The sequence below is a fragment of the Paroedura picta genome, chromosome 4, assembly GCF_049243985.1.
Source record: "Paroedura picta isolate Pp20150507F chromosome 4, Ppicta_v3.0, whole genome shotgun sequence".
Taxonomy (NCBI): Eukaryota; Metazoa; Chordata; class Lepidosauria; order Squamata; family Gekkonidae; genus Paroedura; species Paroedura picta.
Window position 1 is genome coordinate 113364687 of NC_135372.1, and position 27866 is coordinate 113392552.

A 27866-nucleotide genomic window follows, 5' to 3' on the forward strand; every position below is an offset into this window, starting at 1 on the left:
ACAGGTTTGCAGAATATCAGAGGAAAACCAAAGAACTCTCTCCAAAGATGCATGAACAGGCTGTGAGGAAGCAATAAAAGATTCCCAAAAAGCACTGAAATTACAATGTTTGATTTCCATCCTGTACATCTTTCATCAAGGAACTTGAGATGGCTTACACAGGATTTCCAGATCCTCCAATCCAGGGGACTAGTTAATTGCATACATTAATCATAACCTGTCCTGGGCCCCTTCTCACTAGCCTCCTTGCTACACACCACTTTCCAGGACAATGTCATGTTTTATTTCTTCTCCCTTCCCATTTCTCCTTAGCATAGTAACATTTGCTTAACATTTAGCGTGTTAGGATTTTGCATGCCAATAATGGTGTCGGTGTCTGTTTTAGGATTTGTAGAACAATTATAACCAGAGCATATGCCTGGGTTTCCTAATCTGTATGCAGTCTGCTAATCCCCTTTGCTTAATAAATTGCTTAATAAATAAATCCCCTGTTTAATAAATTCTTAACTCTGACAGAGTGCCAATTTCTAAGAATTTGCAACCCAGTATATGGGGTTAGATCAAAGCTTGGACACTGGTATACATCTGGCAGAATGATTCCAGAAATAACCCTGGGCACGCATGTGTATAGGTTTCTAACATCATAAAGGGAAACAGTCAGAACATTCCCCTATCCTTCTTCCAAAAGTATCTTGTTCTCCATTTCCAAAATTTCCACTTATCTGTGACACTGTAGTACTGCCTCTCTCAACTTTTTTATCATTGAAAAAACCCTGAAACGTTCAAGCTTTGAAAAGCCCTACAAGTGGCACAAACATGCAGAATAGGGCCGGGAAGCATAGCTACGTACACTCCCACCTGGGCCCCCTCCTCTTCCCACCCTCTCCAGGCCCATCATTGGCTATTTTGGGGAGGTCGGGTTGATATGAACATATATGGTTGTATCACATTATGTTTAATAAATGTGAAATATATAAATTAATTAATTCCACCTATTTGTGAAACCTATGCCTCCTGACAATTCACTAGACGATTTGGTCAAGAGGCACACCTGGATAGCGACTGCCATAGATGAGATTACACCCCAACATCCTCTCTGCCCCTGCCTCAAGCAAGCCCCTTAGTACACTGAGGAGCTATGTGCAAGGAAAAGGGAGATGAGACAGCTAGTGTAATTGTGGAAGAAGACTCGTGATGAAGCTTCAAGAACATCAGGATGCCTATGAGAGCCTATGAGTTTTATGCAACTTTCAGCTCATGCCTGACAACAGTTTTTCGGGGTAATTCGTCCCTTTCCGCCCTTGAAGATGGGCACAAATAATAGTCAATTGGAAATTGGCTGTGAAGCATTTGCAAGCTACTTCACAGATAATCTTATCACTCCACTGCGACCTTATGCCAACATTTGATACAGTAAAAGAAATGGAGACACTTAGACCCTCCTGGAGGATTCATCTGATGGCTTCAAGTGGCTCTCACTGACCCAAGTGGATAGATTATTAACTTCAAGGAGGCCAACCACTTGCCCACTGGACTACTGCCCTTTTTAGCTACCCAAATCAAGTGACAAGACAGGAGGTCCCCTAGACAGCTTCGGGAGGCAGTGATAAGACCACTGTTGAAGAAACCAATGGTGAATTCGCAGGACCCAGCCAGCTACCACCCTGTCTCATATCTTGAATTTCTGCGGAAGGTGGTTGAAAGGGCTGCCACGGACCAACTTAAAGGTGGCCCCTTAAAAAGCTGCGCGAGGTGCACCTGCCATTTAGCAGCAAGACTGAAAAGTGCTGATTCAAGCTTTTGAACTTTGGAGACCAAAGCTGCAGTTTCTATGGGTATATTTTAGAAGCTGCAACTGGGAACAGGATCTGCAAAGAAAGAATCTGGATTGCCTTACAACACTCAACACTACATAGCTAATTAAAATTAAATAAATATACCTCACAGGACTCTTGTCTTTTCTGAAGGGACTTTTACTCCTGGATCGCCGTCTGCTGGAGAGCGAAATATGCAGAATTATAAAATTAATAAATATTAACATAGCCAGATAACTGCCCAAAGTAAAATTTAAAAAGTAAACCTTATTTTGATGCTGTGAGGCAGGCCAATCTTTCCTCTCATGGCACTGTTGAATTTTGGACCAGTACTAGATATAAAAAAGAAAGGTAATATTAAGCATTACATACATGTAACAAATTTATAATGTGCTTGATAGCATTATGGCACGAGATGTACCATTACAACTGAACCTTCTCAATTATGAACAACTACTATGGTCACATTATTTCAGGTGCTACTTTACTGGCCTGAATAGTGCATATTTGACTGCTTCCTCTGAAGTTCTCAATTTCTAGCAATTAAAAAAATTCAACACAAGATAAAAAATGTTCATAAAATTTAAGGTAAAGCTCACACTACTATAAGTTATTTTAATTTTTCCTTCAAAACCAGCAACTTACTAGGGACTTCTGTAACGGCCTCTGAAACGACGTTCTCTGCTTCTAGAACGGCTACGTCTGCGTTCTTTACTTCTGCTACGTTTCCTTTCTCGGCTTTTGCTTTTTTTCCTCTCACGCTCACGACTTCGTTTGCGTTCCTTACTTCTGCTTCTTTTCCTCTCATGGCTACGACTTCTGCTCTTGCTCTTTTTTCTCCTGAGCAAGAAAACGCAACATGTTCAAGTATCCCATTTTCAAAGGCAGCAGACATGAAGAACCAGGTAAAATGTTTGGTAATATCCAAATGGAACTGTATCAACTATGTTTCTATTCTGCTACCAAGTCCAATCAAGGTACAACTTTTGATTTCGAAATTCCTATAGCATAAAAGCTCCTCCCACAACCAACCTGCCTCACTTTTAAGTCCTATAGATAAAAACTTTTTGTAGAAACCTGTTCTATCCGAAATACATTTAGCAGGGTTCTATAGAAAAGTCCTTTCAGTTGTTCCCCCAAACTGCAGTTTCCACAAAATGCAACTGATGCCATGTATGCAGGTCTTCTGGAATAGTCTCAAGCTTTTTTCTATTCTAGAAGACCGTTAATGTCTGTTATTATTGCTTGATAATGCATCCTAATATTTTTTAATATTTAAATATTTTTGTCTTTACACTTTAGTTTTTCTCCATCTATATTTGAGTAGAAAGGTGATATAGAAGCAAGCTAAAATAATGGAACACTAGATAATTTTCAAGTGGGCTAAAGCCCACAAACTCATCTAGGCAAATATATTTACATAGGTTGTTTACTGCATTCATATCCTCTATCAACTTAACATATTGTTGTCATAGTCTATGTCCTTCCAAGATTAAGCAGGGATTTCATTAACCATGAAACCAAGATACAACTCATAAGAAATCAGGTAACTAAGATATACCAGGTTACTTTCACATAAAATCACGATTTACTCTGCACTGAGACTTTAATAAGACTCCTTTCTTGCTCGAGTATACCAGACATGCTCCATAAATATATTACACTCCAACTGGAGGAAGAATTATTCCTATTAATACCAATGGTTTAACTCATTTCACATTAGCTATTTGCTTGTTTAAGGCTCTTTAAATAGCAACAGAAATGCCAAGGAATCTTTTAAAAGCAAATTAAACTTCCTATAGAATTTGGGTACCAAACTCAATATGATAAGGTTCTTAACTGTTACTATTTACAAATAGGTAACCTTATAATGTGCCAGAAGGCAAGATATAATTTCATAAAACTGTTAATCTTTGTTTATGTTATTTATATTCTCTATATGATTTCTGAAGAGTTCAGAAAAATATTCATATAATTTCACTTCAGTTTTTTCAGTGCCATGACTGGCTTTTAAATGTAGTTTTTTAACAGTGTGTACTCAATTTGTCCTAGGTGCCAATATCTAAACAGAATTCATCCAGTGAGTGATCTCTGAGCAATTAGTACCTGGTGCTATTTTCCTTGCGAAAGGACTGCAGCAAGGCACAGAACTTTAAACTTAATTTAAAAATATGCACATACCTCAATGCAAAGTAGCATGCATTATTTGTTTTTGCATCTGTCAGCCCACACTATGCCTTGCATACACAGAAAAGACAGTAGGGACATAACTGCTTGCATGAAACAGGCTTCATTATTACTTGGAAGTTCCTATTTGTCAAAGATTCTATTTCATTCCACCTAAACATTCTAGGTAGTAAGGGAATGATTTCTGAAAGTTTGCACTGCATATCATTACTTAAACAGATGCTTAAGGAACTGTTGGCTAGCCAATTTTAGAAATTTAACCTTTATGGTTCCTCTGGTACAGCTAGAACCTAAGAGCCCAGTGACTATCTTTACAAGCAATTTTAAGAAGAGCTTGGGGGTTCAACATTTTTAATCCTGTAAAATACTGCAACTTACCCATTAAAAATGTCAAAGAAAATTTTAAAAACTACATTCCTTTGTCAGTCACCTGTGGTAAAACTGCCTCCAGTAAGATGCTGGACTTGATACAGTTATCAGAGGTGGCATTTAGTAATGCACACTAAATTTGCCTCCAGTTTTTGGGATTAAGCCATATGATACATTCTCCCACAAACTAGGGTGCATATAGAAACTCTATCATGTGCAATTCAATGAACTGTCATTAAATCTGAGATGTTAACTAACTTGAGGGACAGTGACAAGACAGAAAATCTAGGAAATATTCCTTTTTGTTCATGTCTCTTCTAAACAGGTCATTCCCATTCCTATACCAATGATGAAATACTGATTTGCTTTTTAGTTTGTTAGACATTTGAACAATTTTAAAAGGAAATTATAACTCAAACTATAGCAATGACTGTGAAATTTGCCATGTTGAAGTTCTACAAATATCTTTTCCCCTGTACAGAAAATAATGGTTTTAGTTTTGTGATTTATTTCATAACCTGATTATGCTTACAAATGGCATTAGTAACAGCAGTATTCTTATAACAAGTATTTCAGCATAGTACTGCAACACCATGAGTATAGTCAACTGCTATATAGCAAGGAAGATCAGGTCAAAGCTCTTCAGTAGCATCACTTCCTAGTAATTACTAGTTTTGTTTTTTGCAAGTACAACGTCATTTGGACTACTCTATCTACCCAGCCGAGGGGCAAGTGTATCTTACTCCCAAGTGAAGGAACCAGTCACTTTAACTGTTCTGCATTGGTACCACAAATCTGCAGAATATATCTAACGGGCTACCAATTATTGCAAAGATTACTTTGTTTCGCAGCACCCTTTGAGAACTACTGTCTTCCATGAATTTAGTTCTCCAATGAATGCAAAGTGATAACTGATTAAGGGCACAGCACTACAATATTATTTTTTTCATCCTGCACTTTTTTGTAAACATAATAATGGGGGCATGGGTTGACTAGAAAAGTTCTATAACGGAACTTCATTAAGTGAATAGACAGCACAGAACATGTGAAACATATTTTTTCCGACTTTGTGAATGGATAAAATTATTTATTGGCTTCAATGTTTTGGCCACTTGCTACAGCAACGTTTCCCTGAGTATTAGGCATTATTTACTTACTCCATTTATATCATACCTTTCCTTCCCCATCTTTCATTTCATCCTCACAACCACTATACAAGATGGGCTATCCTTAGTGTGTAAGACTGGATCAAGGTCCTCCAGCAAGCTTCCAAGGCAGTGTGGGATTTAAAATCTGTATCTCCCACATCATCATCAGACATTCTAAGAACTATACCACACTAGTACTCTTCTTCACTCATTGCAATACATGCACTAATAAGGAAACATACCACTGAAAGTTTTGGCAAGCCTTTGGAAGAGAGGTAATGACTAAAAATTAGACATCTTCTTTCATTGAGTGACTCTGATACTTTACAGCTCTTACTATTATTGGCTGCTGTATATATTTTATGTGTATTAAGAACTGGTGTGTGTTAAAAGGAGACCTTTGAAGGCCCTATAAGGGCCAAAACACATCGGTCTATTGGCTCACATAGTGCATAGCACACTGGTATGCAAAAGCCTATGGGGCTGGGCATGTTTTAAATTCCCGTAGTTGTTTTTTTTTAAGTGCACACAATAAAAGTAATATAATTTTACCAACATTGCAAACATTCAACCTTTGTAGGTCCTAACTATTATCAGTTGGGGTTTTTGGGTTCCAGTTCTAGTCCCCCCCCTTTTTTTGGGGGGGTTGTATTCTAAGAACTATACCACACTAGTACTCTTCGATATATCCAATGAGGTAATACATCAAGGGGGAAACCCCATCGCCCCATCTATCAGTATTACAAGTAAACCAACATGTTCTACTGGTTGGAGTCAGACTAAGAACTGGAAGACTTTGATTCAAATGCCCACCCTGCTGTGGAAGCTTGCTGAGTAACCTTGGGCTAGTCAAACACATTCAGCCTAACCTACCTCTCACGGTTGTTAATGAAGATAAAACGGAAAAAAGGCAGAACATTGTAAGCCACTTCCAGTACTTAACTGGGGAAAATAGGGTATAAATTCAGTCTATAAAAATTAATGGCTTCCTTGCAGAGCTGAATAAACCCCGGGTTGAACATTAGTCTCTCCCTTTCTGCAGGTAATTAACAAACTTAGTCTGAAGGTACAAACCTTGGGTGAAAACTGCAGAGCAATCTCCAAAAGGGCTCTTGGGTTTTGGCTCTTAACATATGGCCCTGTGTGCACTGTACCAGTGGAACCATCAACTGATCATGGCAACTCACTCCCTTCCTAAAGTATGTATTGGGGGTTGTCAGGTTATAAATGTTTTTGTCATTTTTATTTTTATATTTCATTTTCCTATTTTGAATCCCCAGTGGGAGAGAAAATACATTCTAAAACATATACCCTAACCTAAGCCCCACCTGCACCCCAAAAAGCAGATAGAACTTAGTACTCAGAACAATTCACTTTTCAATCATTGATAGCATGTATTCTCCTGGGAAAATAAAGAGGTTTTTTCCAAGTTAGTCACAACATTGGAAAAATAATACACACAAAGCTAGCATATACAAAAATAGCACACACACAACAGACTCAAAGATTTAAATGGAGATTTATTGTTCTAGTACAACCTTTGCTGCTTTAACTAGAGCAAATATTCTTGGTCAGTGTATTTTTAGGAATTCTACATCTGTGTGATACTCTAAAATATAAGTCTGTGAAGCTGGGTTTTGCAACACACTGACTGGATCAGAAATTCTTGGCCAAGATGAGAGATGCTGTTCTAAAGGGGCCATCATTATGACCACACAATAGCATATGATCCTCAAGTGCATGATGAAATTCCAATAGACAATCCAGGTGAGAATCTTACGACCATTTAAAAATAAATTCATAATCATTTCCATCTTATTAATCTGAGGTCAAGAATGTGATCACAGAATGCAACGAATGCTTTCTAGGGGCCTTCTGTTAAAATGACTGAAATCCTTCTCCCATCTGTCAGAGCAAAACATATAGCTTGCATCTTTCAGTTATTTCAGGATGCTGCAGTTCTCATCTTATTACTATTATTTTTCACCCTATCCACAGGAACTCACCAACACAAACCCAGAATACTACAAAATTCAGGACCATTCAATTCAAAGCTGGCATAAAATCTCTTCAGTTGTATGAATCAAGCTACTGAACTACCCTGCAACTATAGATTAAAAATCAAAATGTTGATAAGCGCAGCCCTTTCACAGAAAAACAGAAAATCTTGGCAACACATGAATTTAAAAAGAGACTTTCCCAAAAGTTCTCAAAAAGTTTTAACCCAGAAACATCCAATCAAATAAAACAAAAACAATCAGTTTTTGCTTTCTTGTTTACAAACATACTATTTTCTGCTGCATCCAGAAACTTGGCCAAGATGTCCAAAAGACCACACAAGAAAACAGTAAGTAAAAAACTTGTCCTACTGGCTGGTAGCAGTTTTATATCCTGTGGTACTCTGGAAAATTGGAACAGAAGAAAGTTAAGGATTCACTTCTTGCAAAAACAAGATTGCTTTGCTAGTGACTTTCTAGTGTAAATCATCAATATTTTTAAATTAAAGAACTGTGGATGATGCCTCTTCAGCATTGAAAAGCTTGCAGACAGCTTACTGAACTTGGCCAAACTTACCACAGTATATAAATATCTGAATGGATTCGGCTGAAAAATATTAAGTATTTGACGGATCAATATCAATAAGCAAGTAGTTAGGGATGACATGATCAAAATGACAGCCATCCCCAGGGTACTAAAATATTTGGAGAATATTCATTAGATAATCTCCTTTCATAGCAAGCACACATAAGAATTTCAGAAAGAGCTCTTACACTATGCGGGAAAACTGTTTAAAAACTGTAGGTAACGCTATCACTCTCTCCATGACATGAATAGAGTCACTTTTATGCATGGAGTTTCAGTGACTGAACCAATATGGGAGTCCTGGATCACATTTGCTGAGAACTATGTACACTATTTCTACAGTAACTATGTATACTATAAGAGCCTCATGTGGCGCAGAGTGGTAAGCGGCAGAAATGCTGTCTGAAGCTGTCTGCCCATGAGGTTGGGAGCTCGATCCCAGCAGCCGGCTCAAGGTTGATCCAGCCTTCCATCCTTCCGAGGTTGGTAAAATGAGTACCCAGCTTGCTTGGGGTTAAACGGTAATGACTGGGGAAGGCACTGGCAAGGACACCCTGTATTGAGTTTGCCATGAAAACGCTAGAGGGTGTCACCCCAAGGGTCAGACATGATTCGGTGCTTGCACAGGGGATACCTTTACCTTTTTATGTACACTATAGCATACAACCAAAAGGGAATATATGAAAAAACTTAATGATATCAGCCATGTCTGATACAAAGTCTTCATACCTGGTGTCTTCATGAACTGAGAAGACCACGACATGACCCATGGTATTCCAAATGAATATAGAAGAGCATGTTAACAAGCTGCTATAACAAAGCACTCTATGGATGGCAGGGATGAGTTACATCCCATGCTGGTCATAACTGACATTTAAAAAGAATACATACTTGCCACATGGATGACCAGATGTCCATCATCTGAGAGTATACAGAACGTACTATAGCAGCTCAGAAATATATTTAATTTATTACCATGGTGGAACTGCCCTGGAAAGTCTTGTGTGGGTAGAGGAAATATGACAGCACCAAGAGGCAACTAATCCCACTATTCAGAATGAGGTATGTCAGAATGAGGTATGCAACTAATCCCACTATTCAGAATGAGGTATGTCTGATGAAACTAAGTACTTGAGTACCTTGCAGGGAAATTAATATATTCCTACACACAGCAAATGATCTTATATCACAAGATGTTGCCACTTTGAAGATAACACAACCTCAATTAACTGGATAGGCTGCCATTGGAAACATCACATAAAAGCAGTTTATAATAATGTTATGTTATTAGTTAGCAATTATACAATGATAGGATAGGATGCCACAGCAATCACTCTGCACAATTTCCTTCTTCCTGCCTATGCATGTGGTATGAAAACTGAAACAAATTTCCACAGAACTATTTAAAATTATCCGCAATAATGCATGCCACTTTAATGTGTACTAGCTTTATATATGACGTTTTCCCATGTTATCACTAAACTAAATTCTCCAAGAGAATACATGCTGGGGCCAAATTAAAAAATAGGCTGGATATATTCATGTAACCATAAACCTTGCTTGGAATTAAAATGAGGTATGCATCTGTTAGGCAGAAGAGGGAAATGTTTAGCCCTAGATATATTACCTCACTAGAGAGATGGCCAACTATTGCAAAGTACCTGATGATAGACTAAATGGGAAAAACTTTGATGTATAATATGCAGCAGGTGGGCCAAAACTCTGGGCTCCATATGCAATTTTATCCATAAGCTAAGTCTGAAAAACAAGAATTTCAAATATTACATATGTTTTGCACCGTCTATTCAGCATTCGTTACAGAATTATTCCCACTCCATTGTGGATCTCTCTTTAGTCATTCTAAGCACAAATTAGGCAAAAGGTTTCCAAGTTATGGTTCCAAATGTACTTCCTTTATTGACAAAGGCATTAAATAATGCCAAGAAATCTTAGTTTGAGGTTACTAATTCTAGCTAAAGACATGGATTAGAGAAAAATCATCGGGCTGTTCATGCAGTGTCCTAATAAAGGATTGAATCATAGAGTGAAATTCTTATAGAATGGAACATTTTTCCTCCTCTCCCTTCACTGCAACCCACATAACTCTCCAAAATGCTGCCCCAGTGGTTCAAGTAATTCTCCCAAAAGCAATATGGTCTTCCATGTATGAGGACAGAAACAGTAAAAACTACACTTTACGGTAGAAAACATGGGCTAGGTACTATTCATAGATTACTTGGCTTTATCTTTGGCATCTGACTGCAAGATTATTGATGCTTCGCAACTCCAAACAGCTTTCTTGTAAGATTCTTAGGTGAAATGTCTCTGCATATTTCCTGCAGTTTCTCATTATCATCATTACAGTTCTGAACAACTGAGACATCTTAAAATGCTCCCAGCAAGTATCAGAGTAGGGAGCATTGTGGAAAATTTACTGATGTAGCCAAAGTAAAGGCACTTCACATAATATCAGCTGGTAGGAATTCTGGGGAGGAGGGGGCACACTTTTCTGACACATACCTATATATAACACCACTTCTATTTTATGGAACATTAGCAACTTTAAGGTTTTGAGTCTTAAGACGTGAATGAACTACTTCCAAAATGATTGTGCACAATATGCAATGGATTTAGACACAAAAAAATCTGCTAATGAGAAAGGTGAGAAGATTCGTTCTTTCACAATTAGAACTGGAAAGGGAAGAGAGAGAAAAGTTTTCCCCATATAAAAGGACTTTTTTCACTTTCTAAAAGTGAGCATATGGTAGCTAATTAAAAGTTTCAGATTATTCTTCAAATACTGCAAAGGGAAAGTATTTCCCCAACTCAGAATGCCTTCACTTGCACATGAGAAAACACACTGGCGCTTACATGTGTAATCAATATGATGTGCTACATTTCTGTATTTTGCACATATCCTTTATGATTTGCAAGGAAGATCACATTTATGGAAAATATACCTATGCAGTAGACAGATGCCTACAAAAATGTAAATTAAACAGTACTCAATATGTAATTGCAACTTCAAGCACCAGCATATTCTTCTCCTTTAAAAAAAATTATTCATGTTCCTATGCCTTTCAGCTTCTGAGGGACATGTTAGGCAAAATGCTAGATGTTTCACAGTTCAAGAATTTTTTCCTCTTAAACAGCAGCTATGTGACAACTAGTTAATATCATGATTGCACCACAGGGGAAGGGAAGGAACATGCTTTACATGTTGAGGGTTCTTGCCTACAAAAGTCCATAAATCTGTTATACTTCATTTTTAAACTTCCATAACTCTATCTTTAAACATGGCACAGTAAGCACACATTTATGCTGTTATAAATTTTACTTACTAGTCTTCGTGAACTACCGTTAGTTTTTTTCTTTTTAAAGAAACAGTGGAATGCAAATACCAGAAAGAAGGTATAACACAAGGTTTCTGTCCATTTATCTCCTGCACAGTACCTTTTAATTTTTTTTTACCCTGGGTATAACTCAGAATGCCCCGGATAACCCAGGCTAGCCTGATCTTATCAGATATCAGAAACTAAGCAGGGCTAGCTCTGGCTAATATTTAGATGGGAGACTATCAAGGAAGTCCAAGGTTGCTACAAAGAGGCAGGCAATGGCAAACCACCACTGTGAACATCTTTTGCCTTGAATACCTTATAGCAGACTTTCTCAACAGAGGTTTCTTGATGGCCCTGGATGAGTTTCTCCTACTGGGTAGGACTTAATTTTTATAATTTTTTAAAAAAAGGATTATCAGGTGTAGGGTTGGGCACTTTGGCACCTGAAGCGGCCAGTCGCTCCCGACGCAGCCAGCACTGTGCCGCAGGGAGATAGGTGGTGTGGGTGTCAGCGTGCCGGTAGATGCGCTGGCTGCATTAGAAGCAACCAGCCGCTTCGGGCGCCGAAGTGTCCAGCCCTAATCAGATGATATAACTATATATGGTTATGTCTACCTCCCCCCCCCCCAATGATAGGCCTGCAAGAAGTGGAAAAGGGAGGAGCCCAGGTCATAAAAGTCCTCGCTAAGAAAGGCTTGTCACACATGATGGCGACTGGAGTCCAGAGAGGTAAGCACTCTCATTTTAACTTAACTGCACTGGGGGTGGGGGGTGGCAGGGGAAATAGAGCAAGAGATGCCTCCCCAGCCCTGTTCCTGGCCCAGCAGAGTAGGATGCTAGACCGTTTCTGGAGTTGGCAGGGGGGCAAAAAAGTCTGGTGTCACATCCAGTGGGACTGTCTGGTGATGTCACTTCTGGAGACACACAATTTCTGATGGGGAGGTGCGGCCTGCTGACATCATTTCCAGGGTTTCTCAAAGTCTGATTAATGTTTCAGGGATTTCTAAACAGTAAAAAAGTCAAGAAAGACAGTTCTAATGTGTCACTATAGGTCAGCTGTGACTTGATGAGAACAACGAATAACTCAAAATTTATTGACTGCAAAGATGAAAATGTGAGAGGGATGGACTGGCTGACACACCTACTGATTCTGAAAGTTCAATACATACCCTAAAGAAAAACAGTAAAGACTTACTTCTTGCTGCGCTCTTCATGGCCATTGGCACTGCTCAATTTGTTCTCATCCTAAGCAGGGTTGATAGAAGAACATCGTGAGGACGAAGTGGAAACATTTCAAGTGGTCAAAAGGGTAATGGGAATAGGGATAAGAAAATACAAAACAAAAATTTTAATACTAAATTATTTTACAGTTAAAATGGAGGGCTAATAAATTTACATAGGCTTGTTTAACCACTTTGCTGCTATATTTAACGTAATAAAATTATAAAAACAAAAATTACTGATTATAAAAATATTTAAATTGTATATAGTTCCTTACATGACTTAAGTTATCCTGTAATTTTCAGCACTGAAGTGGTTAAATAAATAAAACATAAAAAGGAAATTTCATGTTTAAAAGCAATTTTCATGGACTATGATCCCTTTTGACCAGTACCAAGGCTATATTTCTGCCTAAGCCCCAAGTGGCCAAGCTAGCAGCCAGCCACTATCGATTTTCCTGTGACCGATGCCATTCCTGAGATCTTCGCCCATTTTCGTTGGAGGGTTGGGACTGTAAGAGCTTGATGCCACCTCTGTCACACATCTCGCCCTGAAGCAAACAGGGATTCACACTGCTTTAGTAACGTCGACTCCCAAGTCAGTCATCAATAATCCAACCAGTCCAGCCTAAATATTCCCTATTTCCATACCTGTTTACATGGAAAATATCCATGTTAAACTAGCACACATGGTTCTTAATAATACAAATTATGATTTGTCTCAAAATTACATAACTACTAAATATTACATAAAACTAAACACAAATTTTAAAAGGTTACAAAGACTTGTACAAAACTGATACCGCATACCTGCACTAAGCATATTCCAGAATAGACTACTGTTATTAAGTTTATTGTAGTTATCACACCAGTTACACCATGAGTTCAACTGCTACATTTACTTAAGTTGATATAAATTTGTGAAGCCAGTGCTACTGCATGCAAAATTCAAGTTTCACTAAGATCTGGTGAAAAAAGACCACACTAAAGAATCGTATCACTTTAGTGTCTGTTTAGACTTGAAGGTATGTACTAAACATTCAGAAATTTAGAGAAATCGTAACAAAATTAGCACTTTCTAAATTGAATAACTAAACAGAAGTGTATTTCCACAATGAACAAGTAGACTGTGATACTTTGCCATATTATAATTTTTAATAAAATGTGAACTATTCAGGGATCCAAGAATTTTGGAAAGGTCTTTCGCACAACAGCTGATTGCCACCTGTCCTGTTAAAGACTAATCACCAGTCTATCTTTAAAAGAAGAAGCAGTCATTCTTGCATTAAGCAGGCTAAGATTTGCTTGCCATGAACTTGGGGAAAGAGGTTATTCTTGGAACCCTGCTATTTGCCCAAACCATTGTATTCACCTTGTTGCTATACCAAAATGGAGCTGGTAGTTTTTAGGAGAGTGTTTTTGTTTGTTGGTCAGTTGAGTTTTACCTAGGGGGACCACGGTACAGCGATACGTCACTCAATTACTACCTTATGATTGACAGTTCACACTGGAATCAAAGGTGAATTCATGGGAGTAGAGGTGAGATATCGTTAGGCAAGTCTACAAAGAGAGATAGATGGGCATTTATTCATCACGCTGAAGTGAAACTACTGCACAATATAATTACATTAACAGCATATAGTTACTCGTAAGTTACATGTAAGGCACGTCCAATAAGATAAATCATGAGGGCTCCAGGGATGTTAGTTTACAGTTCAGCAGTAGTTTCATGAATAATGCTAAATGAATATTGCTAAAGACCTTACAGCACATTTTCTCACCTTCTTATAGGGAGCCTCAAGCATTGCTTCAATATCAATATCATCAGCCATTTTTCAGGACACCTAGAAAGGAAAGCAATTTTTTCTCAGTCAAGAAAACTAAACCATTGTTTTGAAACAAACATCAAGACATTTAATGCTACTAAGGTGACAAAACTGTAGCTCATGCAAGCAACTAGCAAATTCAGCGAAATAAGTGGTGTAAACACCAGTATTTGATTTATCTACTTCTTACTGCAAAAGTGGATGTACTTCATATTTCTAAGAAACACCCTACAAACAAGAATGTTTGCTAATCAAGTCTATTAATCTCTCACTGCTTTAGAGATTTACAAGTTTCAGAAGACATTCAGAAGAGCTTGTTTAATTCAGACAATCAGCTGCAGACTTATCCCCCTCCCCCCTCAGTAGTCAACTAACTGTGAAAAGGCCACCACATACTATTACAATCCTCTGTAGACTTCCTGGCTAAATAGATCAAGATTTCACACAGAAATTACTGCATTCAGCTCATATTGCAGTTGCTCTACAGCAGGGTTTCTCAACTTCTCTGTACCATGACGAGCCCAGGCTTCGTCAATGGGCAAGCAACATACAGGCCGCAGGCCTCAAGCAACCCCTAAAAGCAAAACAAGGAAGAAGATTTTAAAGTACCCATGTTAAATTTGATTGGTAAGCTATAATCAAGCTTTTTGAACCAAGGGTAAATAATGACCCTCACAGCTGAACAAGTTGCTGGTTCACTTCACTTTCTGTATATGGAATGAAACCAGATTTTTGAAGGTACATGTATTGTTTTAGATACCCTTGCTCAGAGAATTTGCTTTAGACTGCTCATTTAATACATGGCTTGGAAGGAAAGTTACTTTTAATGCTTCTTACTCAATTTCAGAAGTTGTTCATACAAAAAAAATTCACAGAAATAGAAAATACAGCTACCCTAGAACTGTGAAACCACAATTCATTTTGTGTTGTTCCCTTACCTCCACCAGAATGTAGGAGAAACATCCCTTTGATGGCAAAACAAAAGCTTAAAGCTTCAGATTAAAAGTGCCTCTCAAATTTTTATTTCTCATCACATGAGATTCACCATAAACCACTGATTTCTTGGGTCAAACATTTAAAATGGATTAGACAACCTCAGAACCTCTTTCATAGGACCAGCTAATAGACTGCAGATATCTTGCTACTGGGAGACTTCTGAATCGATCAAAAATGAGTACAGCTAAAATTACTTAATTTAAATGAGAAATAAGATTACCAAATTCTATTATATTTAGTATTATAGCCAATAATATCTGAAGTATTACCCTCATGCCTATGAAAAGATACTGGTTTGACTAAATTATGCCATAGCATACAAAATTCAGTGACCCTGAACAACAGATCAATTAAGATTCAAGTTTTAGTCACTACTAAAAATTCTTAAATTGATTCTTATTAAAATCCTTAAACTCTCAAACAATTACATGATGGAGAACATGGCAATGCCATACAGAATATGGTCATTTGTAGAATTCAGGAGTGCAACAGCAGTCAGGCCTTAATCCATAGCTCTGACAATCACAGTCTTTCCCAGATTTGATTATAGAACACAATGCCTATGTCAGCAAGCACAACTCACTTTTGATACCTGAGTGCAACAAATCAGAACAGGTATCCAATGTCACCAGTAGTCCTGATTGAAAAGTGTTGCATATCATCAATACATATAAACTCCTAGTAAAGGATCTGTTGCCAAGGATCTATTGCCAAGACCAAGTTGGAACACCAACAAAAAAGGAGTTACTGAAAACGAGAATAAATCAAAGACAGGAAACAAGAAAACATTGCAACTGAAGACAATTACCTGATCAAACAGCAGCATGTTATTCAAATTGCAGAAAGACTGAGAACATACACCACTTCCCCAAGAAAGGAATACCTATCTGAAAATATAACTGTGGTGTGAAAAAAGCCTGTATTTTAAATTGTTTAGAGAAAGCTAATTTGCTTTACAAAATTAACGTTTTGTGTTTTCCCAGCTTGACCCAGTAACTGTGTATAGCTTTGTGGTAAGAGAAAGAAGGTATGTACCAGAAAAATTTCTAATTAGGAAACAGCTAGAGCTATTATTCAAGATTATTATGTCTAGCAATGGATAATACCACAATTGGCTATGTTTTATGATGTCGTGACAGGCAAAATAAGTAGGACTAGACAAAGTTAAAAGGAAATCTGACGTCCAAACATGGGTCATATACAGGAGAACTTGTAACATCTAACAGTTAAACAAAAAAAGTTGTAACTAAAATATACTGTCTCTTGATTGATATTTGAGAATAACAATTTCAAGATGAGTAACATATTATATTGCTCAAGCTTGTAACCACCATCTCTACAAGTGGCAAATTGTCACCTCAAGTACTAAAGGTTTGTTCAATCCAGTACAAAATATGCTTTCAAAATATAAAATATCTTTCAGAAGTGATATCCATAGGTCCATGCCAAAAATGGAAGACAGTAATATGGGGGGGGGGGGGTGATCCCCATTAGATACTGCAATATCCATTAGATATCGAAGATCATTATCTGAAAAGCCTACTTATATGTGGCAATATATTCCAAGGATATTGGTACATCTGTTCCCTTGCATAATCAATAACTGTTATTTTGGAGAAGTCTCCCAACAGATTTAATGATATCCAAGACAGAAACAGGTAGTCCACAAATCACTGACAAAAAAATGCACTTCACTGATAAAAGTCTGAAAATTAATCTCTCTGTCTTTACTGGAATGACATAATATGCTGGAATAAATATGAGCTGGAAGTCACCTTTCCAATCTCAAATAAGCCAAACCTGCCAATCTGAATGAGAGGTAATAACATATCATTATTGGTTGCTACATGAACAAGGCTTTATGACATCACATTTCCTCCATTACTCCTGTAACTGCAATTTTGGGAATTACTACCACTTTGCTTTTGAACCTAGGATTGGGAATCTGCAATTTGCTATGGCTTGCACCCAAATTCTTTCATGTAGCACCAAACCATGCTTTCAACTTCTCCTTCACAACTGTAGCCCAGGGATAATATCAGCCAACATCACAGTTGTACATTGTTGTAAAGGGTTATTGTAGCAATGAAGCACTCACAAAACCCAAAAGTATTATTAACAGAAAGCTAGAAGCATCTCAGATAACAAGGTCACAAACTGATTCTCCAAAGTCACAAATAGAAACTACACAGATAACCCAGTTTTTATAAGCAGCATTCAGTTAACATGTCCACCTATAAATGACCATTCAGCAATGATTTCCAAAGAAATTATGCAAAAACACAAATGTTCAAAGTATATTTTACAGATTTTGAGTGTTACTGTGTTCTATTAAGAATGATTTATCACAATTATATACAAACACAACTGAGACAAACCATGTCATATATTTTTAAATCTTCATTAAAAAAACATGGTGAACTTCTAAAAACCTACTTTCAAAATTTTTAAAATCATATTTAAATGTATTTCAACTGTACCACGAATAATTTTTAAAATAAAAAATCAATTAAAACAGAAACGGTATTTGATGCAAACATGCTAAAAGGCTGAACTTTGTTGCAAATTTTTAAATATGTTAAATTGTTTGTGGCAAATTAAAAATACCATCATGCAAGAACACCAGTTCTGCACAGAAGCTACTAAACCCTTACTTTTGTAGCAACTAGGCATTATGGAGAGAGCTGAATGGTGGGGATTCTTACCCTTCCCTTTTAATAAACACTAAGTCAGCATTCAAATACCTCAACTGCCAAAGTCATCAAGTAGCATATAATGTGGGCAGAATGGCTGTTTCAGACAAACAAGCCCAAATCACCCTTAACCTCGAATAATTTCCTCTAGTTATCCTCAGACTTTTCACCAAAACATAAATTCTACAGGATAAACTGTGGAATGATCTAAAATTCTAAATTAAAACTCTACCATAATGCAAAAGCTTTATTAAATACAAGTCTTGCTCAAACATTTAAATGTGAAAAACGTGAGGTTAAGAAAGATTAATGGCTAAAATTTACCGACGTAACAAAGGTTCTTGAATATAAATGCCTGGCACGAACTTTTGAAGTGTGTGCAAAACTACTGCACACATATCCTGACCTAATGTGCATTTCACCTCTGAAGACACAGGGCAAGGTTCGTTTCCCCTCCCACCCCACCTGACTTCAGCTAAATAAGCTAAGTAGTAAACAAATATTCTATTCCCTTGCGAATTGCTCTGACTCGCCCATTACGAATCGCCCATGCTCCTGCTGATCATCAGCCTGTGCTGAGCAAATATTCTCAAATTTTACATCCTGTCCCGCAAGGACATGAAACGCGGTGGGTATAATTATTGAGGAATCCTATGGCAGGAGACCACTACCACCTGGTTCAAGGGAACCGCTGGGGCCCGTGAAATCGCACTTGGAAGGCTCCGAAGAACACTCCTCCCACAGGACCGACTCTACTTCCCTATTCTTCTCCCCCGGTTGCATAACAGATGCCTATGCCCGCGCATAACCAAGGGGGATTGGACACCCAAACCTTGCGCGGCCAGACTCGTAAGGGGAAACGACATGCCCGCCATGAAGAAGGCCTCGCACAATGGAGCGGTTGTCCGCCCTCGCGTCAGTCGAAGGCGTTCGCGCCCCCACCGAGAAGCAAGGAAAGGCGAGCCCAGAGGCGAAGGCCAGTTACCTGCGCTGCCGGGGGTCGCGCTTCTGGCTCAGGTGTCTGTGAGGAAGGCGGCTGCTACCGTTGCTTGCTCGCTCTGGCTCCGGACGTGCTGGGGAGGGAGGGAGGACTGGGCCCCCCAACGGCGAAATTCTTCCGTAAACGAAAGCGACTAGGGAACAAGAAAAAGACGGTGGGCCTCTAGAAAGTAAACGGGGGAGGCCAAAGCCAAGGAAGCTTCCCAACAAGGAGCCTGACGCTGGGCTTTGGCAGAACCGACTGCTCCCTGAAATGGCGCCCGCCGCGTCCTGGCGCTCGGAGGAGGGTCCGCGCAGTCGATACGGGGACGCCGAAAGGTCTCTGCACGGGCTCTCGCGAGATTTCGGCAGCACAAATCCTGACGTGGTCATGAACCTGTGCAAGCGCGGCCTGGCCTGGCCAGCAATTGTCGCGAGAGTTTCACGTTTCGGAATAAGAGTTGTTCCGCGATTGATAATAATGATAAATGGATTATGCAAGTGTATGTATCCGAGGTTCGGGTTTCTCCAAAACCCACTAATTTATGATCGCTAAGCGCTCTCGCGAGAAATATCAGATTACGACGCGTCACAATAGAAAGGTCGAAGTTTAAAAGTTCACGGTGTCATTTATGTCGCGTGACTTATTGACAAAATTATTGTATTCCGATATGCATATACATATATATGCAGAAGCAAATGCCGCTATGGTCAGCGGCGCCTGCTTTCACTCTTAATCGTTTAACTTTTTTACACTTCATACATCCCACTGGATTTGGGTTTACAAAGCATGCCAACAATTAAATTGTTGATCCTAAGAGTACTAACAGTAGAACAAATTTAGAGTCCAGTGGCACCTTTAAGACCAACAAAGTTTTATTCAAGGTATAAGCAAAATTTGTTCTAAAGATACCACAATATTATTTTGTAACAAACACAGTTACACCTAATTTTATGTTTTTACTTGTACAAAGGCGTATGCCTTTTAAAAAATCTTAATATTTGGAGAGTGCTTATTAAAGTGCATATTTTTATGACATATAAATGTCAACATATAAATCCTGATAAATTTATAAATCAGATTTTTTAAAAACAAAACAGAATTTCCCAGAGGGGACACTCCACCCCCTCCCCAGCTGTCTGGTAGTATCATGAAGTTGTTTAGGATAAACTACAGTAGAAAACAGCAAGACTCCAGTAGCATCTTGAAGACTGAAAAGATTTGTAGCAGGGTATGAGCTTTCAAAAATCACTGCTCATTTCTTCAAATACAGCTAGAATGTGAGTCCCTCTGGCCTATACATTGGAAATTGGAGTGGTTTCAGATGCCAAATAACATTAGCAAGAGATAATATCAAATGAATGACAATAGCAGGAGTGATTGGTTTAGGTGTGATATACAGAGGGGTAGTAGGAGAAATCAGCACTGGTAAGGAGATGGGATTAAGTCTAGATGAATGCATTGTCCTGAGCTTCATTATCAATTGCAATTCAGCAGTATTTCTAAACTTCCTTAGAAATTTCTTTGTAGGAGAACTGCTACTCTTAGGCCAGTAACTTAATGTCCTGGAAGGCTAAAATGTCCCTGCACTGGGTTTTGAATATTGATTTGTAGATGGAACAAATTATTTCTCCAGCCTCATAGCAGTATCAAAATCAAGGGGAAAATTATTTGGATAAATTTTTGAGGATGTTATAAATGAGATTGGGCTATAGTGTAATGGACAGCAGACTACATGGACTAAACATTAAAGGTTAACTGTCTCCATCTTTGCTGATTAATATCCATGATGAGTTCAGGTGACTTAAAATCTTACATTCTGGAAAATTTAGTATGTAATCCTAGATTCAGATTATTATGACTGGGGAAAATTACATTTTTAAAACCACATGATTAATTGTTGATGGCATATGGTTTTTGGAAATAGAAATAATATTTAAATAATTTTATAAAGGTAAGGGTAAAGATATCCCCTGTGCAAGCACCGAGTCATGTCTGACCCTTGGGGTGACACCCTCTACCGCACCTGTGGAGGCCTGCTCAAACTGGTTGTTACCACCTCGTCCCCAGCCTCAGAAACCAGATGCCAGCAAAAAGGAGAAGCCAGGGAAAGCTTTCAGAGATCTGTTTGCCTGAGGGAAGGGCAAGACCACAGAAGACACTGCACTGGGTGGGCTGGAAAGGACACTGGGGGCCAGGTACTTATGCACAGGTGGAGGGAGGGGACAGATGGGGGAGGGATAAAAGGGAGAGCAGAGCAAGACTTGGGGATCAGATGTAAAGAGGAGTTAGAGGGTGTAAGACTTGACCGGATGGTATTAGTGACAGAGCAGCAGAGGAAAGCCTGAGACGGAGGCCCACACTAGCAGGGGTAAAGAAGTCCTGGCTGGAGTCCAGCGTTGGGGGAAGAGACAAGCCAGGATGTGATAGCTGCCCTGGTGGCCTACACCCTAGGGGGCACAAGTGAGGTTGGACAGCCAGAGCAAACTGGGGATGCGGAGCCTTGGACTATAGGTCCACTCCCTAGCCACTACAATAACTCAACTTAGGATGTGAGACTTCTAAGTTGATTGCCCTTATTCATGGCCATTCAAATGCCTTATTCTGCAGTTACCAACAAAGGCTCTGAAGCAAGTGTGGTGTAGTGGTTAGAATGCAGACTACATATGAGAGACCCAGATTTTAACCCTCACTCTGCCATGGAAACTTGCTGGATAACCTTGGGCCAGTCACATGATCTCAGCCTAGTCTACCTCACAGAGCTGCAGTGTTAAAATGGAGAAGGGGAAATGTTGTAGGTCACACTGGGTCACCATTTTGGAGAAACATGGGGCATAAATGAAATAAATACAAGTTAATCTTGCTAGCACCATGTAGGTGGCTGTTCAGATGTATTATCTCATTAGTTCTTATAAAAATATGAGGTAGCCCATTACTATTTCAGATATGAGTTTAAAGCCTTATAATTCCTTTTGTCAACTGTAATTCTGAAAAGGCAAGGTAGAAGATCCCAACCCATCCTAATTCATTTCTGTGGCTATTCTGCAGAACAGTACTCATACATGGAAAGTGCAATTCTCTCTTGCACCATAAACCTACTAAATGCTCATAATCAATATATCATTCACACGATGGCAAAAGTTTATTGTGTTAATAAGTATCATTCTCTCCAACAGTGGCAACTATCCACAATATTAGGAGTATTATACAGGCATTCAGCACAAGGCTGTTTTAAGGACTAACAGAATACCCAGGGAGGGATACAAGTGCTAAGAAGAAGAAGAAGAAGAAGAAGAAGAAGAGTTGGTTCTTATATGCCGCTTTTCCCTACCCGAAGGAGGCTCAAAGCGGCTTACAGTCGCCTTCCCTTTCCTCTCCCCACAACAGACACCCTGTGAGGTGGGTGAGGCTGAGAGAGCCCTGATATCACTGCCCGGTCAGAACAGTTTTATCAGTGCCGTGGCGAGCCCAAGGTCACCCAGCTGGTTGCATGTGGGGGAGCGCAGAATCGAACCCGGCATGCCAGATTAGAAGTCCGCACTCCTAACCACTACACCAAACTGGCTACACCAAAGTGGTGCCTGTAGAGAAAGAGGGGGGCTATTGCCATCTCAGGACCTTGAGTGGAAGGTTCTCTGTGAACAAATGTTTCTAATAAAAGCTCCTGGTGATCTAGATCACTGTTTAGTGTCCACAGGCATCCCAATGGCTGTTTAGAAGGTCTCACCTTTTATATACCTTGTGCGCAAACATGGCCATTCCAGTGATGTTACAGAAGTCTCCCTAGCTTTATTTTGTAGCTTGCCAGTCATTTGGAAAGAACCAGTGCATTCCAATGGTCATCCTGTTTGTTTTACTGTAGTACAGCAATGATGAAAACAAGCAAATTGTATGTTAAAATTTATTTTTAAAAAGCAAACCCAATATCATCACAATATTGGAGTGCTTTCTCTATGATGGTGAGACTGTCGTTTTTAAAACCTAGCAAAATTATATATATTATATATATTATATATTAGAAATAGTGTGGAGCTAAATAGACATTTTACTTCAACAAAAATAATGCAGAATGGATTTAAACAGTTATTAGCAGCAACAGTTTTATGGAATTAATGGACAGAGGCAGTATACCTCTGAATACTAACAGCTGGAGATAAAGGAATATAATGCCTACATGGCTTCTGAGCTTCTAGAAGACGTCTTCTTGATCATTATTTGAAAATTGATGCTGGATTAGACAGGCCTTTGGGAGGCAGGGAACAGCAAATCTTCCATGTAGAAGCAGCCAAAATTCTTCATATTCAGATGGCATGAGATCTGAACTTTGGAGGGAAAGACAAAAGACCTGAGGATAAGGTAGGCAACTCTGTCTTGCAAGATTCCTGGAGATTTGGAGGCAATGCCTGGAGACGGTGGATTTTGAGCAGGAAAAGAAGCTCAGCTTCTTGGAAGTGATGTGATGCCATAGAGACCACGCTCCAGGATTGATCTCTGTTGATTGGACATCATTTGCAATTTCAAAAGAACTCCAGATCCCACTTGGAGGTTGACAACTTTAGCTGTGGCGCATGGAACAAAATTAAAAATGGACAGCTAAGAGACAGGTGCATGGAGCAAGATAATTATGGAGCTTTATGAAAATAGGTGAAAAATAAAATGCTGGATTAGAGACTTAATAAAATCTCTTTCCTATGATTAACACATAAATGCAGTCTTTTATGTTACTTAAATATAAAAGTGACCCTCAGAGTGATTTGAAATGAACTCTCCTGCCTGACACTGAACATATAATCTATATGTAAACACATTTTCATCCATTCCTAATGTTTAATCATAAAGAACTCAGACAAATTTACTTGACACATGCAAATAGGAATGTTTAAGGTTGTAGCCCTGCTTGGAAATCACCACTCACAATCTTGCTTTCCTCCCCAAGCCTCAAAAAGATTACTTGCTTCCTAGAATTACTGCCTGTTCATCCCTGCTGCCTGTAACATGTGGAAAGTATTCTCAGGAGCCTTGCATGGGACCACTGAGAAACTCAGGTTTGAATCCCTGCTCTCCCATGGAAACTCACTGGATGACCTTGAGCCAGTCACATTCTCCCATCCCATTCCACAGGGGGACAGTTTTGTGGATAATTATGGAGTTGTAAGATGTTTTCAATGGAATTGTAAGGCACTTTGGGTCTCCACTGGGTGGGGGGAAACAGAGTTACTCCACTAATGACTGTCCCAGTCTACATACAGGAAAAGAATGGGGACTGAACTATTAAATGCACAAAGAGTAAAGTAAAGGCAAGGAAAGAAGAGCAGACATTGTCTGGCCATCTGTTCTGAATTCCATCAGGATTGAGATATGTTACAAACAGCTGCCCCATTGGAGTGCCAATATAACATAAAGAGGTCATTTATGGGTAACAGCATGTGGAAAATATGGAACACAAAAATCACAATGCTTTGCACTGAATATAGCAAGTACATATATGCAATATTTCTCTATATAAATGTTCTATTTCTAGCCTAATCTCTCAATTTTATCATTTTTTATTTTCATGTATAAGTATGCCAGTCTCATTAGGACTCAAGATAAATTTCAAGAATAATAGAACTAGGTGGGTACCAGAAACAGCAGAAATAAGTTTGAGTCCAGTGGTACCTTTAAGACCAATATTTTATTCAATGTATCAGCTTTTTTAAACAAGCACAAAGTAGTGTGCTGGCACACAAAAGACTATACCATGAATAAAATGTTGTTAGTCTTAAAGGTGCCACTGGACTCAGACTTTGCTTTACAATGCAACTATTACTCAATCAGCAAGCAGATTACAAAATATGCTACCAATGGAATCTAACAGGAAAGCTTCTTTGTAATAAAACAACATAATGCAGTGGGGCTGAGACTGAAGAACTAGAGGGGAAAAAACACATTGTCCCTAACACGTCATCTCCTAAATTGATCCATTACACCATAGATCTACACCCTTTATGTGAAGGCCCTCCTGAACAATTCTGGTTTGCATATTTTGCAAAACAATATAAGAACGGGGGCTTTCTTAATCATAGAATCACAGAATAATAGAGTTGGAAGGGACCTCATGGGTCATCTAGTCCAACCCCCTGCACTATGCAGGACACTCACATTCCAATCACTCATCTACTGTAACCTGCCACCCCTTTGCCTTCAATAAATAATAATAATAAACTCAAACAAACTGTTCCATAATGTAGGAACCACCACACAGAATGCCCATGAATGGGGCAGTTGCAGATTTTGCCAGTAGGGTGGCATCTTGAAAAGCTTTACTCTGATGTGCAAAGCTCTCACAGCAGAACATACCAGCAGATGCAGTCCTACAAGGATGTGGGTCCAATGCCCTTAAGGGCTTTGGAAGTGATGTTAGCTGATTCACCAGTTTGGGGCTGCATCAGCAGTAGTGTCCCCTTCGTGGTTAAACCTCACTTGGAGTACTGTGTTCATTTTGGGACACTGCTGTTTAAGGAAGATGTTGACAAGCTGGAACATATCCAGGGGAGGGCAATGAAAATGATCAGGGGTCTGAACACCAAGTCCTATGAGGAAAGGTTGAAGGAGCTGGTTATGTTTAGCCTGGAGAGGAGTTTAGCCTGAAGAAAAAGAAGAGTTGGTTCTTATATGCTGCTTTTCTCTACCAAAAGGAGTCTCAAAGCAGCTTGTATTTGCCTTCTCTTTCCTCTCCCCACAACAGACACCTTGTGAGGTGGGTGAGGCTGAGAGAGCCCTGATCTTACTGCTCGGTCAGAACAGCTTTATCAGTGCTGTGGAGAGCCCAAGGTCACCCAGCTGGCTGCATGTGGGGGAGCGCAGAATCAAACTGGCTCGTCAGATTAGAAGTTCCTCCTCCTAACCACTACACCAAGCTGGCTCTCTGATAACCATCTTCAAGTATTTTATTTATTTATTTAATTTCTATACCACACCCTCTTGGCATAGCCATCTCTGGCTGGTTTACAACATAAAAAAACTATCATAAAAAGTAGATGTTTAGCCATTCACAGTCCTCCAAAAACCTATTTAAACTCCAGCCAGGGCTGTCACAGAGAGCCTCTTGTGGTACAGGGTGGTAAGGCAGCAGAAATGCTGTTTGAAGCTGTCTGCCCATGAGGCTGGGAGTTCAATCCCAGCAGCCGGCTCTATCATTGAGCCATGTCCCCTATGTACGAAGCTATCTAGCATCTTCGTTTGCATGAGATATCCAATCTTGTCCCCCCAAGTCATAGTATGTCTGTCCCAAGCTCCTCACAGAAGGTAGCTCTAAGGGTGCTTGCAGCTGCTGGTTGGGGTGGTGTCCCTACACCTCCCTACACCTCCAAAGTCTGGAAGTACTTCCAGCTGACAGAGGAACTCTGTTTTGCACATTACCAGCTGTGTAGGGCCTGGATCAATTGAGGGAGAGTCCTTAATAATCTCTCAACTACCAGATTGTGGTAGAGCCTCTTTTGGCGCAGAGTGGTAAGGCAGCGACATGTTGTCTGAAGCTGTCTGCCCATGAGGTTGGGAGTTCAATCCCAGCAGCTGGCTCAAGGTTGACTCAGCCTTCTATCCTTCCAAGGTCAGTAAAATGAGTACCCAGCTTGCTGGGGGGTAAACGGTAATGACTGGGGAAGGCACTGGCAAACCACCCCGTATTGAGTCTGTCATAAAAACACTAGAGGGCGTCACCCCAAGGGTCAGACATGACCCGGTGCTTGCACAGGGGATACCTTTACCTTTACCTTTTACAGGGCTGTCACACAGGGGATGGAGCAGGAAGTCGGACCAGAACCAACAGAATGAAATTAAAGCAAGAGAGATTTTGGCTAAGAGAACTTCCTGGCACAACAGTGGAACAGGCTTCTTTGAGAAGTGGTGGGCTCTCCTTTGAAGATATTTAAACAGAGGCTAGATGGCCCTCTGGCAGCAATGCTAACTCTGAATATAGGCAGATCATGAGAGGCAGGCAGGAAAGAAAGAACTGGTGCTTGGCTATCATGGCCCTTTCTTCCATGCCCAAGCGCAACGCCAATCACCACTTTAGGGTCCAGAAGGAATTTTCCTCCAGGCCCAATTGGCCCAGGGATCCTGGTGTTTTCCCCCCTTCTTCTAGGTCACTGGGAAATTGTGGATTTTCTGCATTGTACAGGGAGTTGTACTAAATGACTTGAGGTCCCTTCCAGCTCCATATTTCTCCATAGAGACATTTGGAGTAATATGGTTCTCAACAAAATTAACACCACATTACCTGATAGCTGAGAAATAGAAGCAATTTTGAATGGAATGTTTTCACTTATGCTATATTGATATCTTGCATACTAATTGAGGCTAATAAAAATTTAGTATCCTCTTTCTACCATGTGCTTATTGCTTTCAGATTCTATAAAGAACCAGTGCCAGGTTCCTTTGATCTCTCAGTGGTTTCATGTAGATGTTGAACAGCATGGAAGACAAGGTGGGACCCTGCATAACATAAATGCCATAAGACCACTAGCAGTTTCCCATCACCAAGTTGTAACCACCAGCAACCAAGTAAGAATGAAATCACTGAACTTCAGTCCCAGCTCAGCCAGCCTTTCCTGAAGGACACCATAGTTGGTATGAGATAGCACATATCATATTGAATACATCCCTTGTTACTCTTCCAGTGAAGATCATCAGTCAGGACAACAATCTCCATTTGATTTGCAAGGAAGCATTG

At 39.5% G+C, this 27866-nt stretch overlaps 1 protein-coding gene across 10 annotated transcripts in view; it reads right to left on the minus strand.

The window, feature by feature from the left end:
- Window positions 1-19472, minus strand: part of RBM39 (RNA binding motif protein 39) — a 36990-nt gene extending 17518 nt beyond the window's left edge. Inside the window, exons 1-8 of one of the 10 annotated variants that reach the window (XM_077335203.1) lie at window positions 19160-19470; window positions 14441-14503; window positions 14147-14219; window positions 12635-12684; window positions 9763-9859; window positions 2460-2654; window positions 2081-2146; window positions 1941-1994 (exon numbers count right to left, since the gene is read on the minus strand). In XM_077335203.1, the coding sequence (XP_077191318.1) occupies window positions 1941-1994; window positions 2081-2121 (95 nt within the window). In that variant the 5' untranslated portion in view covers window positions 2122-2146; window positions 2460-2654; window positions 9763-9859; ... (2 more) ...; window positions 14441-14503; window positions 19160-19470. The other 9 variants (XM_077335202.1, XM_077335201.1, XM_077335198.1 and 6 more) reach the window with 9 other exon arrangements.
- Window positions 19473-27866: the final 8394 nt, after the last annotated feature.